The sequence below is a fragment of the Eleutherodactylus coqui genome, chromosome 3 (genome assembly GCF_035609145.1).
Source record: "Eleutherodactylus coqui strain aEleCoq1 chromosome 3, aEleCoq1.hap1, whole genome shotgun sequence".
Taxonomy (NCBI): Eukaryota; Metazoa; Chordata; class Amphibia; order Anura; family Eleutherodactylidae; genus Eleutherodactylus; species Eleutherodactylus coqui.
Genome location: NC_089839.1, coordinates 107630275 through 107645241, shown reverse-complemented (window position 1 = coordinate 107645241; position 14967 = coordinate 107630275). Strand labels below are relative to the sequence as shown.

Genomic DNA, 14967 nt, shown 5'->3' with positions numbered 1-14967 from the left:
CTGTGTTTAAAGCTCAAGGATGCAAGATCAGCTTAAAGTTTCATTTCTTACACTCCCATGTTGACTATTTTCTCGAAAACTTGGGAGTTTATAGTGAAGAGCAGGGTGAAAGATTTAATTAGGATGTCCGTGATATCGAGAGCTGCTACCAAGGAAGTCGGGACGTCTCCATGTCAGCTGTCTACTGTTGGATGCTCAAGCGGGAAACGAAAAATGGAAAGTGAAAGCGTGATCGAAGGAGCATCAAAGAGAGGAAGAAAAGATTTAACAGGCAAAAAGAGTGAACACAGAATGATAAATGTATCATGAATGTATTTTTAACAAAGGTTATGTTTAGTTCATTGTAATAAAATTGTGATTTTTTTTTTTTCATCGATCATATGCATTTATAATGTAAACCCCTCATATATTGCAAAATAACTGTACGTGATGGGGGGAAATGGAGGTCACTCTTGGATTCAGCAACCTTGAAAACATAAAATTTACCTAAAATATCCCATGCAGCTGAGGAAAACTTTTTTTTCAGAATTGTTTAATGTAAATGCTGCCAGCAACTGAACGACGAATGATAATTCATTCACTTATAGTTCATCGTTCAGCTTAGGTGGCATAAATACTGAACGACAATTGATCCATGTAAAATCAGCTATGAATGATTGCCAGCTTACTGTCAATGAAGATGGGTGGCTGGAACGATCATCCATCTGCATTGTCTGAGCGATCATCATTCCTGTGTGAAAGCACAGGAGTGATTATCGCTGGGACAACTGTCGGGCGCTTCGGCCCATGTAAAAGGGTCCTTAGTAAATTTGGCAAATAAAGCTAATTTGCAATGGGAGTTGAATCATTTTGATTTTAACCGTACATTTTATATCTTAGGAAGTAACAATGGGTAAAAACATGCAAAATATGCAGAACATGGGACATGCTGCAGATCTTTTTGCTACATGTGAATGGGGTAAGGAAAATCAAATAACTAACATTTTGTATACTTTTGCATGATTTTCTATGCCAAGCTTGCACTAAATCCATGTCATGTTTAGTACTGTAACTTCTCAGGAGGTACCAAGCACTTGCCCTATTTCTGTTTGTGCTCAAGATATCAAAACATAAGGTTGTCATTTGACAAGTAGAGTAGAAGGATGGGCTAAAATCATAATATCCAGCTCTGTATTTATATTCTGACTAATTCAGTAATACAAGAAATGATAAAGTTTCTCTTGCATCAAGTATCAGATATAAAACTTATATTGTTATAGACTTAGTAATATTCTTGCAATTTAAACTCCATTAATTTGAGTAGGCAAAACCTTATATCATATTGCTTCATACAAAATAAGGCTACTTGTACACAGGTGATTTCAAAGTTACACCCAAGATTCTTGAGCGCAACTGGCATGTATGTCTCTGTGCTGTCCGATGTGCTGAACAACGCACGTTGACGTGCTATTCTTGTTTTAAAATTGGGCATGAATAGGACATGCAGTGATTTTTTTTTACTCGGACTGACAGTCTGAGTGAAAAAAAGCCTATGTGAGTGCCCCAATTCACTTAAATGGGTACGATTATCGTGCATTTTTCGGTCTGAAAATCGGACAGAAAAAAGCAAATGTCAATGTACCCTAAGGCCTCATGTCCACTTGCCCACATGGATTCCACTGCTGAATCCCACAGCGGAATCCAGCCATGCCCGCAGACATGGACAGGTAAAGACATTTTCTTACCTGTCCAGATCCAGCGCAAGGTTTCCTGCATGCCGGGCAGATCGTCTTTCTTCAGCACGGTGGATGTGTCCGGATGTGCTGGGGACGTGCCGGACTCATGCGCAATGCAATTTTTTTTTTTTTTTAAATCTCCTGGTTTCCCGTAGATTCGCGGCACCTCCATAGTGACAGCTGTGGCTGTGCCGCGGATCGAACGGCTTCCATTGACTTCAATGGAAGCTGTCCCACAGGATCCGCAGAAAAATGGAGCATGCTGTGATTTTTTCCCACGCAAGCGATCCGCACGCTGGGAAAAAGTCACATCCGCATGCTTAAAATTGTTTTGCAGATGCTAATTCATCCCTATGGGCGGCTTCATTTGTGGATCTCCCGCAAGGGTGCCCCATGCAAGTTCCACAAGTCAAACCTGCTCGTGGACATTAGGCCTTAAGCAGAACATTATGGTGTGCTTTTCACAACACATCTGTAACTTCCCCTTATCCTTCCCAAAGCACTGTAAGAGCTTAATATATACATATTGTACATACAGAATGAATATACAATGTCTCTCCTGCATAGCTACCTATACGCACAGGCCTAGCTTCTATAGCTACAGGTAATTCATGCATTCTGCTTCACATCACCATGATCTACACAAATATATCTTCAAAACCATATATAATTCAATTGAACACAATCTGGCCAGAAGTTATGTAAAAAGTAACACATTTGACACATACTAAGCTTACCTCAAAAAATTAATGCTATACTGTTCAGCATTCCTCTCAACAACTGCACTAATTTTGTCCAGAATTCCTTTGACAACGACGTTTTCTTTGGTTCCTAGAATATGCAGTAAAATAAGTTTGGTTTAGTAAAACACCGACTTAGTAGAATCAAATGCATTTTTGGTAGAAATCCTTGATAAGCAGGGCTTTGTTGACTCTACTTTCAGTGGTATACATAGAAGGGCAAAAACTCCATAGCAAAGATCAAAATGACACCAGGTTTTGATACCCAGAACAGAAAGGCCTGGTCTTTGCTTCCCTTTTCCAAACTCTACCCATAACCCTTGGCCTAATTACGCAGGCCTTGTTTATTAACAATTCATTTCCTTTGGAAAGGAAAGTCATGGACAGGGTCTAACCACTCAAAGTACAATGAGGAAAGGACATCCAGATCTCCCAGGACTAGGCGTCCATTCTACAAGTTCTTCCTAGCAGTGGCTTGATCTGCCTATATGGTATATGTGCCCTTGACCACGTTGGCATGCAGTTCATCTGGCATATATACTAAGAAATGCGCCAGAGGTACGCGCTCAACATATCTGACTCCTATGGACATAACATATGCCAAAAAGTATACTTTTAGCATACTTTTTTGTGGTACATGTCGTTATCCTTTTTATTCTTTTATTTTTAATTTGCTGCTCATATAAAAGTAATCATGCAGCTGTTTACAGCATTACTTTAGTTCATTTTATCGTGAACAGTGTTGGAGGACATTCCTGGCCTTGCTTTGAGACCCTATGAATACCAGTTATGCCCCTGGATGACAAAATACACTGGGGGAAATTGAAAGTGTTACACCCAAAAGGAATTGTCGGCTTTTCATGAATGATGATAGATATATACAGAGTCATAACCAAAATAAATGATAGCAGATTGGAATGAATCAAAGTTTTTCACTGTTCAGTACAGGTGTCAGTAAGTAGTGTGCCCACTATGAAACTCCTGTGCACTCTTGGATGCTTGAAGTTTTCAGTTATCTTGTTGGGGTATGTCTCTTCAAGCCCACATGACTTGGGCAGTCAGTTGTTGTACCGTTTATGGTGGGTAGTCACACAATGTAATGTGTCTATCTATGGATCCCAGACATGGGTGATTGAAGATAAATCTGAGGACTGCGTGGGACAATCCATGGTCATAATACCTTGAAAGGCATGTCTTGTGATGGCTGCAGCATGTGGACGAGCATTACCCTATTGGAAGATACCATTTAGAGTGGTGGTTTTAAAGGGTATCATAAAAGGGCATACCACTCTGCCCACATATTAGCGGGCAGTCATTGTGCCTTCAACAACCACCAACTCAGTCATACTGTCATAACTGATTGCTCCCCAAACTATGACTCCAGGGGGTGGGAACTGTCTAGTTCTATGAAGTCACAGCAGGGTTGGTCCTTTCTCCAAAACACTTACTAATACGTTGATAATTATCACTTTGCCCCGACAGAATTGGGACTTTTTCTCCATTCATGCATCTGGGTCCGTCTAGCAGTACATCAGGTTAGTTGTTGCTGGCAGTGAAATCAGGTTAATGGAACATACTGCATGTGGGTCCGAGAATCCAACGCAGCTTCAAGCAATTAGTTTACAATTGTTTGTGGAATGCTTTGACTCCAGTTGCTCAGATCTGTACTGCAGTCACCCATTAATCAGCAACAAAATCTCCAACTGTCGAGGGTGCAGGCTGCATCCAAAGGGCAGTATTCTGTTTCCTCGTCCGATACAATGCTGTCTGAATTCCCAAAAGAGTATGCCTATCAAGCTCATCAACAATACCAAATACACAAATTCTGGGATTAAGACCAATATTGACAATATATGTTTATTAATAACCTCTAATGCCCCATTCCAAAATGCACACGATTTTACACAATCCCAGAACATGCATTAAATCTGCACCATTCATATAACATTTTGGACAGTCTGAGCTTAATCAAATACTCATGTTAAACAACCTAATGGAGTGCGATAAACTTTATGCACTAAATATAATTGTAATACTGGTTGACTTTCAGATAGAGATTACATTGGAATCATACGCAACACTGCGGACCATTTATCTTTACTAATATGGCCGAAATCTTTTTCCCATTTTTCTATTTCCTTTATTGGGAATGGCTGTAAATAGTAGGAAAGAATCTGTCTATATAAATAAGACATTACACCAAATCCTTGGGAAGCTCTACTAAATTAACTTATAACAGGAATCTCTATAAATTCCCAGAGACTAATCACTTTCTTTTTTTTAGCCACCAAGCAAACAAAAGCCCAATCCTGGTGAAATGCTTCTTTGGATTTTTTTTTAGGTAAAAAGAAGATTAAATTGGTATCTCATAAATGAAAAACTAAATTCAATATTGTTAGACCACTATGAGGCTTTTCGAAAAGTCTGGAAGCCATGGGTGGATTATATTCTGCCCTCCTAACACAACAGATTCTTAATCTATATATATAAAGCTGAAAGCCCTCACTGACTCACTCACTCACTCACTCACTCACTCACTCACTCACTGACTGACTCGCCAAACGTTCTCCAACTCCCTAATGTCGTAGAAACATGAAATTTGGCAGAAGCATAGATTATCTCCAAAATAGGAAAAGAAATTGGGTCCCAACTCGATTATTCAATTCTAGCGCAAAAGAATTGGCGTCAAAATTTAACGTACATAATCTAAATCTCTCACTTCCCAATGTCATAGACACGTGAAATTTGGCACGAGCATTGAATATGTCATAAATAGGAAAAGTTAATGGGTCCCAACTCGATTATTCAATTCTATGCGCAAAAGAATTGGCATCAAAATTTTACGTACATAATCTAAAACTCTCACTTCCCAATGTCATAGAAACATGCAATTTGGCACGAGCATTGATTATGTCATAAATAGGAAAAGCTAATGGGTCCCAACTCAATTATTTAATTCTATGCGCAAAAGAATTAGCGTCCAAATTTTACGTACGGAATCTAATTTTCTCACTTTCTGGTGTCATAGAAATGTGAAATTTGGCACGAGCATTGATTATGTCATAAATAGGAAAAGCTAATGGGTCCCAACTCGATTATTCAATTCTATGCGCAAAAGAATTGGCGTCAAAATTTTACGTACATAATCTAAATCTCTCACTTCCCAATGTCATAGAAACATGAAATTTGGCACGAGCATTGATTATGTCATAAATAAGAAAAGCTAATGGGTCCCAACTCAATTATTTAATTCTATGTGCAAAAGAATAAGCGTCCAAATTTTATGTACGGAATCTAATTTTCTCACTTTCCGGTGTCATAGAAACGGGAAATTTGGCACGAGCATTGATTATGTCATAAGTAGGAAAAGCTACTGGGTCCCAACTCCATTATTCAATTCTATGCGCAAAAGAATTAGCGTCCAAATTTTACGTGCGGAATGTAATTTTCTCACTTTCCGGTGTCATAGAAACAGGAAATTTGGCACGAGCATTGATTATGTCATAAATAGGAAAAGCAAATGGGTCCCAACGCGATTATTCAATTCTAGCGCAAAAGAATTGGCGTCGAAATTTTACGTGCGGAATCTAATTTTCTCACTTTCCGGTGTCATAGAAACAGGAAATTTGGCACGAGCATTGATTATGTCATAAATGGGAAAAGCGAATGGGTCATAACGCGATTATTCAATTCTAGCGCCAAAGAATTGGCGTCGAAATTTTACGTGCGGAATGTAATTTCTTCACTTTCCGGTGTCATAGAAACGGGAAATTTGGCACGAGCATTGATTATGTTATAAATAGGAAAAGTTAATAGATCCCAACTCCATTATTCAATTCTAGCGCAAAAGAATTGGCGTCGAAATTTTACGTACATAATCTAAAACTCTCACTTCCCAATGTCAGAGAAACGTAAAATTTGGCACGAGCATTGAATATGTCATACATAGGAAAAGCTAATGGGTCCCAATTCGATTATTCAATTCTATGCGCAAAAGAATTAGCGTCCAAATTTTACGTACGGAATCTAATTTTCTCATTTCCGGTGTCATAGACACGTGAAATTTGGCACGAGCATTGATTATGTCATACATAGGAAAAGCTAATGGGTCCCAACTCGATTATTCAATTCTATGCGCAAAAGAATTAGCGTCCAAATTTTACGTACGGAATCTAATTTTCTCACTTTCCGGTGTCATAGACACGTGAAATTTGACACGAGCATTGATTATGTCATAAATAGGAAAAGCTAATGGGTCCCAACTCCATTATTAAATTCTATGCGCAAAAGAATTGGCATCGAAATTTTACGTACATAATCTAAATCTCTCACTTTCCGGTGTCATAGAAACGTGAAATTTGGCACGAGCATTGATTATGTCATAAATAGGAAAAGCTAATGGGTCCCAACTCCATTATTCAATTCTATGCGCAAAAGAATTAGCGTCCAAATTTTACGTGCGGAATGTAATTTTCTCACTTTCCGGTGTCATAGAAACGGGAAATTTGGCACGAGCATTGATTATGTCATAAATAGGAAAAGCGAATGGGTCCTAACTCGATTATTCAATTCTAGCGCAAAAGAATTGGCGTCAAAATTTTACGTGCGGAATCTAATTTTCTCACTTTCCGGTGTCATAGAAATGTGAAATTTGGCACAGGCATTGATTATCTCATAAATATGAAAAGCTAATGGGTCCCAACTCCATTATTTAATTCTATGCGCAAAAGAATTAGCGTCCAAATTTTACGTGCGGAATGTAATTTCTTCACTTTCCGGTGTTATTAAAACAGGAAATTTGGCACGAGCATTGATTATATCATAAATAGGAAAAGCTAATGGGTCCCAACTCAATTATTCAATTCTATGCGCAAAAGAATTAGCGTCCAAAGTTTACGTGCGGAATGTAATTTTCTCACTTTTCGGTGTCATAGAAACGGGAACTTTGGCACGAGCATTGATTATGTCATAAATAGGGAAAGCTAATGGGTCCCAACTCCATTATTCAATTCTAAGCGCAAGAGAATTAGTGTCCAAGTTTTATGTACGTAATCTAATTCTCTCACTTCCTGATGTCATTTTATATAAAGGAAACGTCGCATGGTTGCCTCCACGTGGTGTTTCCTGGGTAACGCAGAGAACTATGCAAAATGGTGAACATATGTTTTTCCGGTATCTCTAAAGTAACCACGACTTCATAAGATTTTCCGTGTGAACACCAGATAAACACCAGTACCAAATTAACTCGGGCGAGGCCGGGTATATCAGCTAGTTTCCTTATAAATATGAAAAATTTCTACACTACTCTGCATGCTGTGTTTTGGTCATAACTCCGCCAGAGGTGGGACCCCCCTCCTCTCTTTTTACCTCCCCTCTACCTTCCTCCCCAGTCCCGTTTCCCTATAAAGATATGTAAGGCCACTAAATATCCAGAAATCCCCTAACACATATAGAAATATCACTCTAACAGACAGCGACCTAAAGTGATCTGTTATTTGTTGACAAACTGTTTAATTGTTTTTAAAAAATGATTTGTTTGGCACTTGTATTAAGTCATGCCATGATTATATTGTAATGTAAATACTAAACACTTATGGATAGTATGCTAAATTAAAATAAATAAAAATTGAAAGTGACAAAAATAAGATACTATACCCTTCATAGCTCCTGAACACCCAAAAAAAATCACCAAAGAGTCTTGAATCGTAAGCACAGATTCTCCATGCCTGTGCAGCAAACTCATGTTGTTACTGAAGGAACTGCAAAAAATAACTATGGGGAACATCATAAAGCTCTCTAAATTGTTCAAAGTTATAAAAAATAGCCCCAGAATGTACCTATTCCAAAAAGGTTACGCCTCTCCCATTGTGAAATTCACTCCAACCTAAAAACCTTTGCAATTTAGGGTTCCTCCTGAGGGGGTGTATATATTAACTTCATCTAGTTGCAAAATCTGCTTAAATTTATTCCACAATTTAATTATTAAAATAATTGTCATATGTAGTCTCTTTTTTTCTTCCTTTCATCCCTTTCTCACATACTGTTATGGGGTGGAGGGGGGCTACAGCTTGTTATTTTAGAAACAAATTTACCATTCAACCCCACCCCATTTCTCTCTCCCCAACCCTTCAACTGTTGCAATTAAGAAGCCAAAATATATACAAACATTTCGAACTGCCAACCCTCCAGACCATTTAGTTCTTTGAAGGGTTTCTAAGTCTGGAGTCTGGAATATGGAGTGTAAAAAATATTGTAATGGAATCCAAACTGGAAAGTTTTAAAGTATATAAAGGTGTTATGGCATTAAAAAGATTTTAATAAGATTTCCCCTGCCAATTATTAACAATGTGAGACAATTCCAGACCTTGCATGTATGTTCAAAAATTTGTACCAATAGAAGCAAATTGGCAGAAATAAAGTCTTGAAACTTAGAAGATACCACAACTCCAAAATATTTTAATTCCTTCACTATTTATAACTGTGTATGCTCCAATGAACAGTCCATTGGCAAGGGATCTAAAAGGAGAATTACAGATTTTCCCCAGTTAATAGTAAGACCCAGCATCTTACCAAAAATATCAAAGATAGACGTAATAGGATTCAATGATCTATTCACATTCCCTGTATACAACAACAGATTATCTACATATAGTAAGATATGTTCATAAATTTCTCCACACTCCAAGGATAAAAAAGAAAAATGATCCAAGCGCTTCCCGGGAAAAAAGTGGATCCACTCAATGGATACTAAGTTCTAAAATTTATTGCAACGCATTTCAGCCCCTCAAGGGCCTTTATCAAGCATATAACATATACAAATCTATCATTTATATAGAGAAAATAAGATTGTAATAAAATTGCAATAAATTTTAGAACTTAGTATCCATTGAGTGGATCCACTTTTTCCCCGGGAAGCGCTTGGATCATTTTTCTCTTTTTATCCTTGGAATCTACACCATTGGGTCCCCCAGCTTGGGAGGACACAAAGACCTGAGCAGCTCTCCATTAAGGATTGGGACCAAAGAATGTCCACTCTTAAAGGCTTTTCTGGACTAGCAGGTACCGGTGGGAGTCACTCATGTGACTTCACCGGGTACCAGGGTAAGTCCACTATATCTTACCACCAATTGATCTCCATTATATGCTTGTAGGGGCGCTACCCTGATTCCTATATATTTGTATCAATTTCTCCACACTGCAATTTAACTATATCAGGCAATTGTCTTATAAAACCAGCCAGAGGCTCGACTGCCAGGTCAAAGAGAAAAAGGTACAGGGAACACTGCTGCTAACATCATCAATCCTGAAATATGACCATTTACTCTTACTCTCGCTCCTGAATTTGAATAGAGCAATTTAACTCATGCCAAAAATTTCTCACCAAAACCCATTCTATGAAGAATAGCCCACAGATAATTCCACTCAATGCTGTCAAAAGCTTTGGTAGCATTGAGTGAAAAAACTGCTAGTAATTAGTAATTAGGAAGAGCTAAATCCTTTCCCAGTTTAGAAATTAAGGCAATCATAGCATCTCACATTGATGGTGGAAGTACGCCTTCATGCAATGATTTATTAAACACCATCCAAAGCTATGGCTGAAGCATATCCTGGTAGAACTAAAAAAATGAATTTAGAAGACCATCCAACCCAGGCGACTTTTCATTAGGAAGCATTACTTCTGCATCCCTTAAGGGCTCCCACACACTTGCATTTTTTGTTAACGCGATTGTCAGTGGGACTTTCTAATGTTAAAAACGCAACGCACCAAAAACGCAAGTGTGTGGGAGCCCTAACTCTTTCAGCTAAAGAAGCCTCGAACATAACTCTCTGATCACGAGACATAATTGGCAAGGGCACCCGAGCCAAATATGTATAAAGATTTTCACCATTAACACTTAACTTAAAAGCATACAGCTTATTAAAATGTCTCCAAAATTTCTTTTGCATAGACTGCTCGCATTTACTAATTGCATCCTGCATAGGAAACATTTTTTTCTTCGATTTCATCTATATGTGTCTCTTTACACAACCTTTCAGCAACTTTTTGCAAATCATTTCTTATAAATCCAACGTCCTCTTTTTAGGCTACTAACCTGAGCAGAGAGGGAAGCCAAAACAATTTTGTTTTTGGTCACAGCTAGAAAAACATTGCATAGAGTAGGTTCATTTTGTGTATGATTTTGCAAATCGTTAACCAATCAAGCTACTCAATTATGTAATTCAATGAATAGCTTTGATTGGTTAATCAAGCACCGGCTCTGAGAGGATGACGCGGCGCTCTTTTGGCATTCAGGAAAACACGGCAGCTTGTAGCAGCGCCACAGCCTAGTGCGAGGGACCCGAACACCATCTACTAGGTGAGTATTGTTTTTTTTGTTTTTTTTATGTAGTCTAGCTAGGTCTTATTTTCGGGGGAAGACTTATATTTCAAGTCCCACCCCTCCTGAAAATTAGGCTAGGTCTTATTTTCGGTGAAACACAGTAGCATTTCTCAGAAAAGCGATCAGACTGGTCAAAGCGTTCCATGGATTCTGCACGATCACCCCGCTCAATATTCAATATTGCCTGTATTGATGCATGGGCAGCATCACGGCGCAAAGTACTCACAGTAGCATATGCAGATGCTGGCACCTAAGCGCCATCATGAAGCGCACGTACATTGCCAGCTTCTTTCCTCCTCATCATGGCAGCTAGATTAAACGGACAGGCCTCACAACAGGCCAGTCTCAGTTATAACTGCTCCTTTCGCTTCTCTGCACCCCTACAACAGGAAGCGTCATGTAACACAACCAAATGCCCAGGCACCAGGAAGTCAGGCAGCACAACAGAGTCAAAAACACTGCTTCAGGAGGAAAACCAAGCTAGGAAGGTAGCATAACAGATGGGAGCTCTCCTGGTGTTTCTCCACTGCTCACATCACACTCTAGGCCACACCCCACTCATCATCTCATATTCTGAGTGTCATGGCAACAGTAATTCCATAATGGTGACTATAGTTACACAGTATTATAAAGATTGCCCTGACAACCATTACTAAACGGTCACCCAAATGCTGACCATGACTGCTATTTTTCCCAGTGCAATTTTTTTAGGCACCCAAAAATTGGTCATGTGAATGAATACATTGGAATCCAATGCTTCACGTGGTCGCAATTGGTGGCGATTTTCTTTAACACGTTTTTTTACCACTATTTTTTAAATAGTGGTGTACATATGGTCGTGTGAATAAGGCCTTAGGGCGAGCACCCACTGGCGTTTGCGTTGTAAGTGCGTGAAAAACGCAGCGATTTCGCATCTACGCGTTTGCGTTTTTCGCTGCGTTTTTTTAACGCAAAACGCGGAGAATGTCTCATCCTAAAACGTTGCATAGCGTTTCTATACCAACACACCCTACAGCACCTGTGAAGAATGCCCGCCCTTCCACAGTCTTCAGTAATGTTGTCTGCAAAAACGCCATGCGGCGCGTGCGAATTGCGTTGCGTTGCGTTTTTTCCGGGAGCATTGAAAACCATGGGAGAAGTTAGATTAAAAAAAGGAGCCAGAGTGTAAGGACAGCTGCGATGCGATTTTGCGGGGCGGGGCGATTTTAAAAACGCCAGTGGACATGAGCACACTTTATCTCTATGCCTGTGCAGGAAAAACGCAAAACGCAGGTAAAAAAACGCCAGTGGGTGCTCGCCCTTAGTCTGTCATTTCATATTGCATATACTTGTAGTTTTACATGAACAAAGCATTGTCAGATGTGTCTATTTCTGTTCAAGCACCAAATTTGTTCAATACCTGTGCTTCAGGAGCGAGCATTCTCTTTCAGTGGCTGGCTTTCTAGCTTGCCCCACTCTCAGAGCTTCTCTCCAGTTAGGTGCACAACAGCATGAGCATGCTGAACGATTTCATAAAAAATTTAACAAAGTCCAGAACTCCACACGGATCATTTAAAAAAACACTGCTTTATTGTATCAAAAGGAAATAAAACTATCCTACTCAGAAGCATTTAAAACCTTCAAACCAGGGTTGTGGCCCAAAGTCTGATTTACTAAGTACACTAACAATATATATAGTACTGCATACTCTATGCAACTACTAAATCAAATATGTAATGGTAAGTGTAAGGATCGGCGGTTCGCGTGTCCCTCGTGCCCTCACCGCTGGTCCTGTCACACGGGCTGCTGCGCAGGGGAGCCCCAGTCTTCGTCCCCTCCCCTGGCCGCCGAGCTCCTCCTCGCCACCAGGTTGCTAGGGACGCGGTGGGTGTTGCCCCGCGTCGTGTCCTCGGTATAATAGCAACCAGGCATGCATCTCCTTCCCTGCCTCCTGCAGGGCTGGGGGCGGGTTCCCCAGTGCTGCTAGGTGCACTCAGCTGCTGTCAGACTCCCCGCCCCAATCAGCTGCTGGGGCGGGAGCTCTGACAGCATTTAAACCTGCTTGTGTCTGCATTCCAGTGCCAGTGTTAGTTTGGTCTTCCTGCTACACCAGTATATTTCTTGTTGTGACTCCGGACTTTTGACTCCCAGTTTTTGAACCTGACGTTGCCTTTGCCTGACTCTCTGGTACCGCGTACCCTCTCGTTGCCGACCCGGATAGTCTGACTCTCCTTGCTGTTGTTTGTTGCAGTGTCTGTCCATTTGTTAGTCCTAGTGTTCCCCTTCCTTAGTGAGTGTAGGGACCGTCGCCCAGTTGTTGCCCTGGGGCTTAGCCCAGGGGGGCAAGTAGGTAGGGACAAGGGTTGCGGGTATTTCCAGGGACTTCCAGTTTCCTGACAGTAAGCATACATTAAAGTGATTTTCCATGTATGAAAAATTGTTTAGCTATCCACAGGATAGCACTAGATGTGGAGCTTGTAGATATCAAATTAAAACTAAAAATTTTAAAAGTGCAGATGGAGAATCCAAGTTTATTATTAAAAATGTCATCAGTTGTGATAGCAAACATGTTATTGCACTAATAAAAAACCTTTAAAAGGAGTGGATTGGAGAAAATTTATCCTCAGCAGAGAGATATTCTAGATATTGAAATTGGGAACTCACTTACCAGTGGGTTTAAATTTTAAAAATGATTTGCTGCATATTTGTTAAGGAGAAAAGGAAAGGAAGGAAAGATAAAAAAATAAAAAAATGTGTTAGTTTTGGGTGTCCCAATCAAGCTTGTGGAAATGTACACATATGATTTAAATATATAATGATTGGACCCTAATTGATTTAAAGTGGAAGTACCATGTCAGTTTGTTATCTCGAAAAAAAGGTTTGGTACGGTGTTAGCCAGTAGAGCAAAATGTGATTGTTCTCAGGAAGAGAAACCAAGTAATCCTGTAGATATGATACCTTTTAATTGCTAACAAAAATACATGATGTTACAGCGAGCTTTCAGGTTGCTATTATCGACCCTTCATCAGGCTGATGAAACTGGTTTGGATGGGGCACAAATATAACACAAATGCATAGAGGACACCCCTCTTGATCTAAATAAATGTTGACACAGAAATTTGAAACTGTTTCGCACTCAAGACTTGAAATAACACCAAACAACCTGAGAAAAGTGATAAATACTTAATCAGTCCACTGAGCTAAGGAATGTGACAGTTTTATGATGTCTGTTATAGAAAGAGATGCCAATAAGAAAGAGATGGAAACACTAGCGCTGCAGCACCACCTATTGGATGACAACATTCTTACAAATCAAATTATGAATTTTTATCAAGTTTTAAAAACAAAAAAAAAACTATGATTGGGAAGAGGACGCCCTTCTTGACCTCCTTCAGACCCTTTATATTCTGCACTTATGCAAAAATCCCAGGCTGAGGTTCATTCCATTCTTGAGGGTATCAAACATGGCCATAAATTTATACTCCCAAATTCTTCTGTGACGCTGTGACTTGAAGTTGCCCTTCAGTATGATAACTCTCATCTGCTTTATGCTATGTCCGTGACCACAAAAATGTTTTGCCACAGGTAATTCCGTCTTTTCCTCTCTAATTGAGTGGCAGTGAGATCTCATCCTGGCTTTCAGTTTGTCCTGTTTCCCCGATATAAAGCCCCCCAGCAAGACATTCATTGCACAGGATGTTATCTGGGATCAAGAAAGAAGTGTCTTTCGAAACATGTCTGAGTGTAGACATGGTGTTACACGGTACCTACCATTTGTTGTTTTATGGATTTTTTGGAATAAAAAAAGTGTCTTTAAGGATCTGACTTTTCTCCTTTGTTATCCAATGGATAGGTCATCAATAGTTTGTTGGCGGGGGTTCACCACATGGGACAAGGGCCAATTAGCTGTTCACCAGGCTAGCTGTTACCCTGTATGGAGCAGATAGCTCCATACAGTGTGGAGTGGCCATGCATGGTATTGCAGACTCAGTAAATATTGACTTCAGTCTGCTTCTTACTCTGTATAGGGTGACAGCTGGCTCTGCCAGCAGCTATGTCTGAACGTACCCTTAAGGAGTTCTCGCTCAGGACTCCCCACTATTAGCCGGAGTGGATAGCTTCTGCAGAGAGCAGGTTCTACCCTGGTTTTGT

General features: G+C 39.8%; 1 protein-coding gene across 2 annotated transcripts in view; it reads right to left on the bottom strand.

Annotated features, from left to right (window-relative positions):
- The window catches only part of ADGB (androglobin), a 243210-nt gene that overhangs the window by 92911 nt on the left and 135332 nt on the right, over positions 1–14967 (bottom strand). For both annotated transcript variants that reach the window (XM_066595947.1, XM_066595948.1), the window contains exon 23: positions 2453–2546. In XM_066595947.1, coding sequence (XP_066452044.1) covers positions 2453–2546 — 94 coding nt within the window. The remainder of the gene's footprint in view (positions 1–2452; positions 2547–14967) is intronic.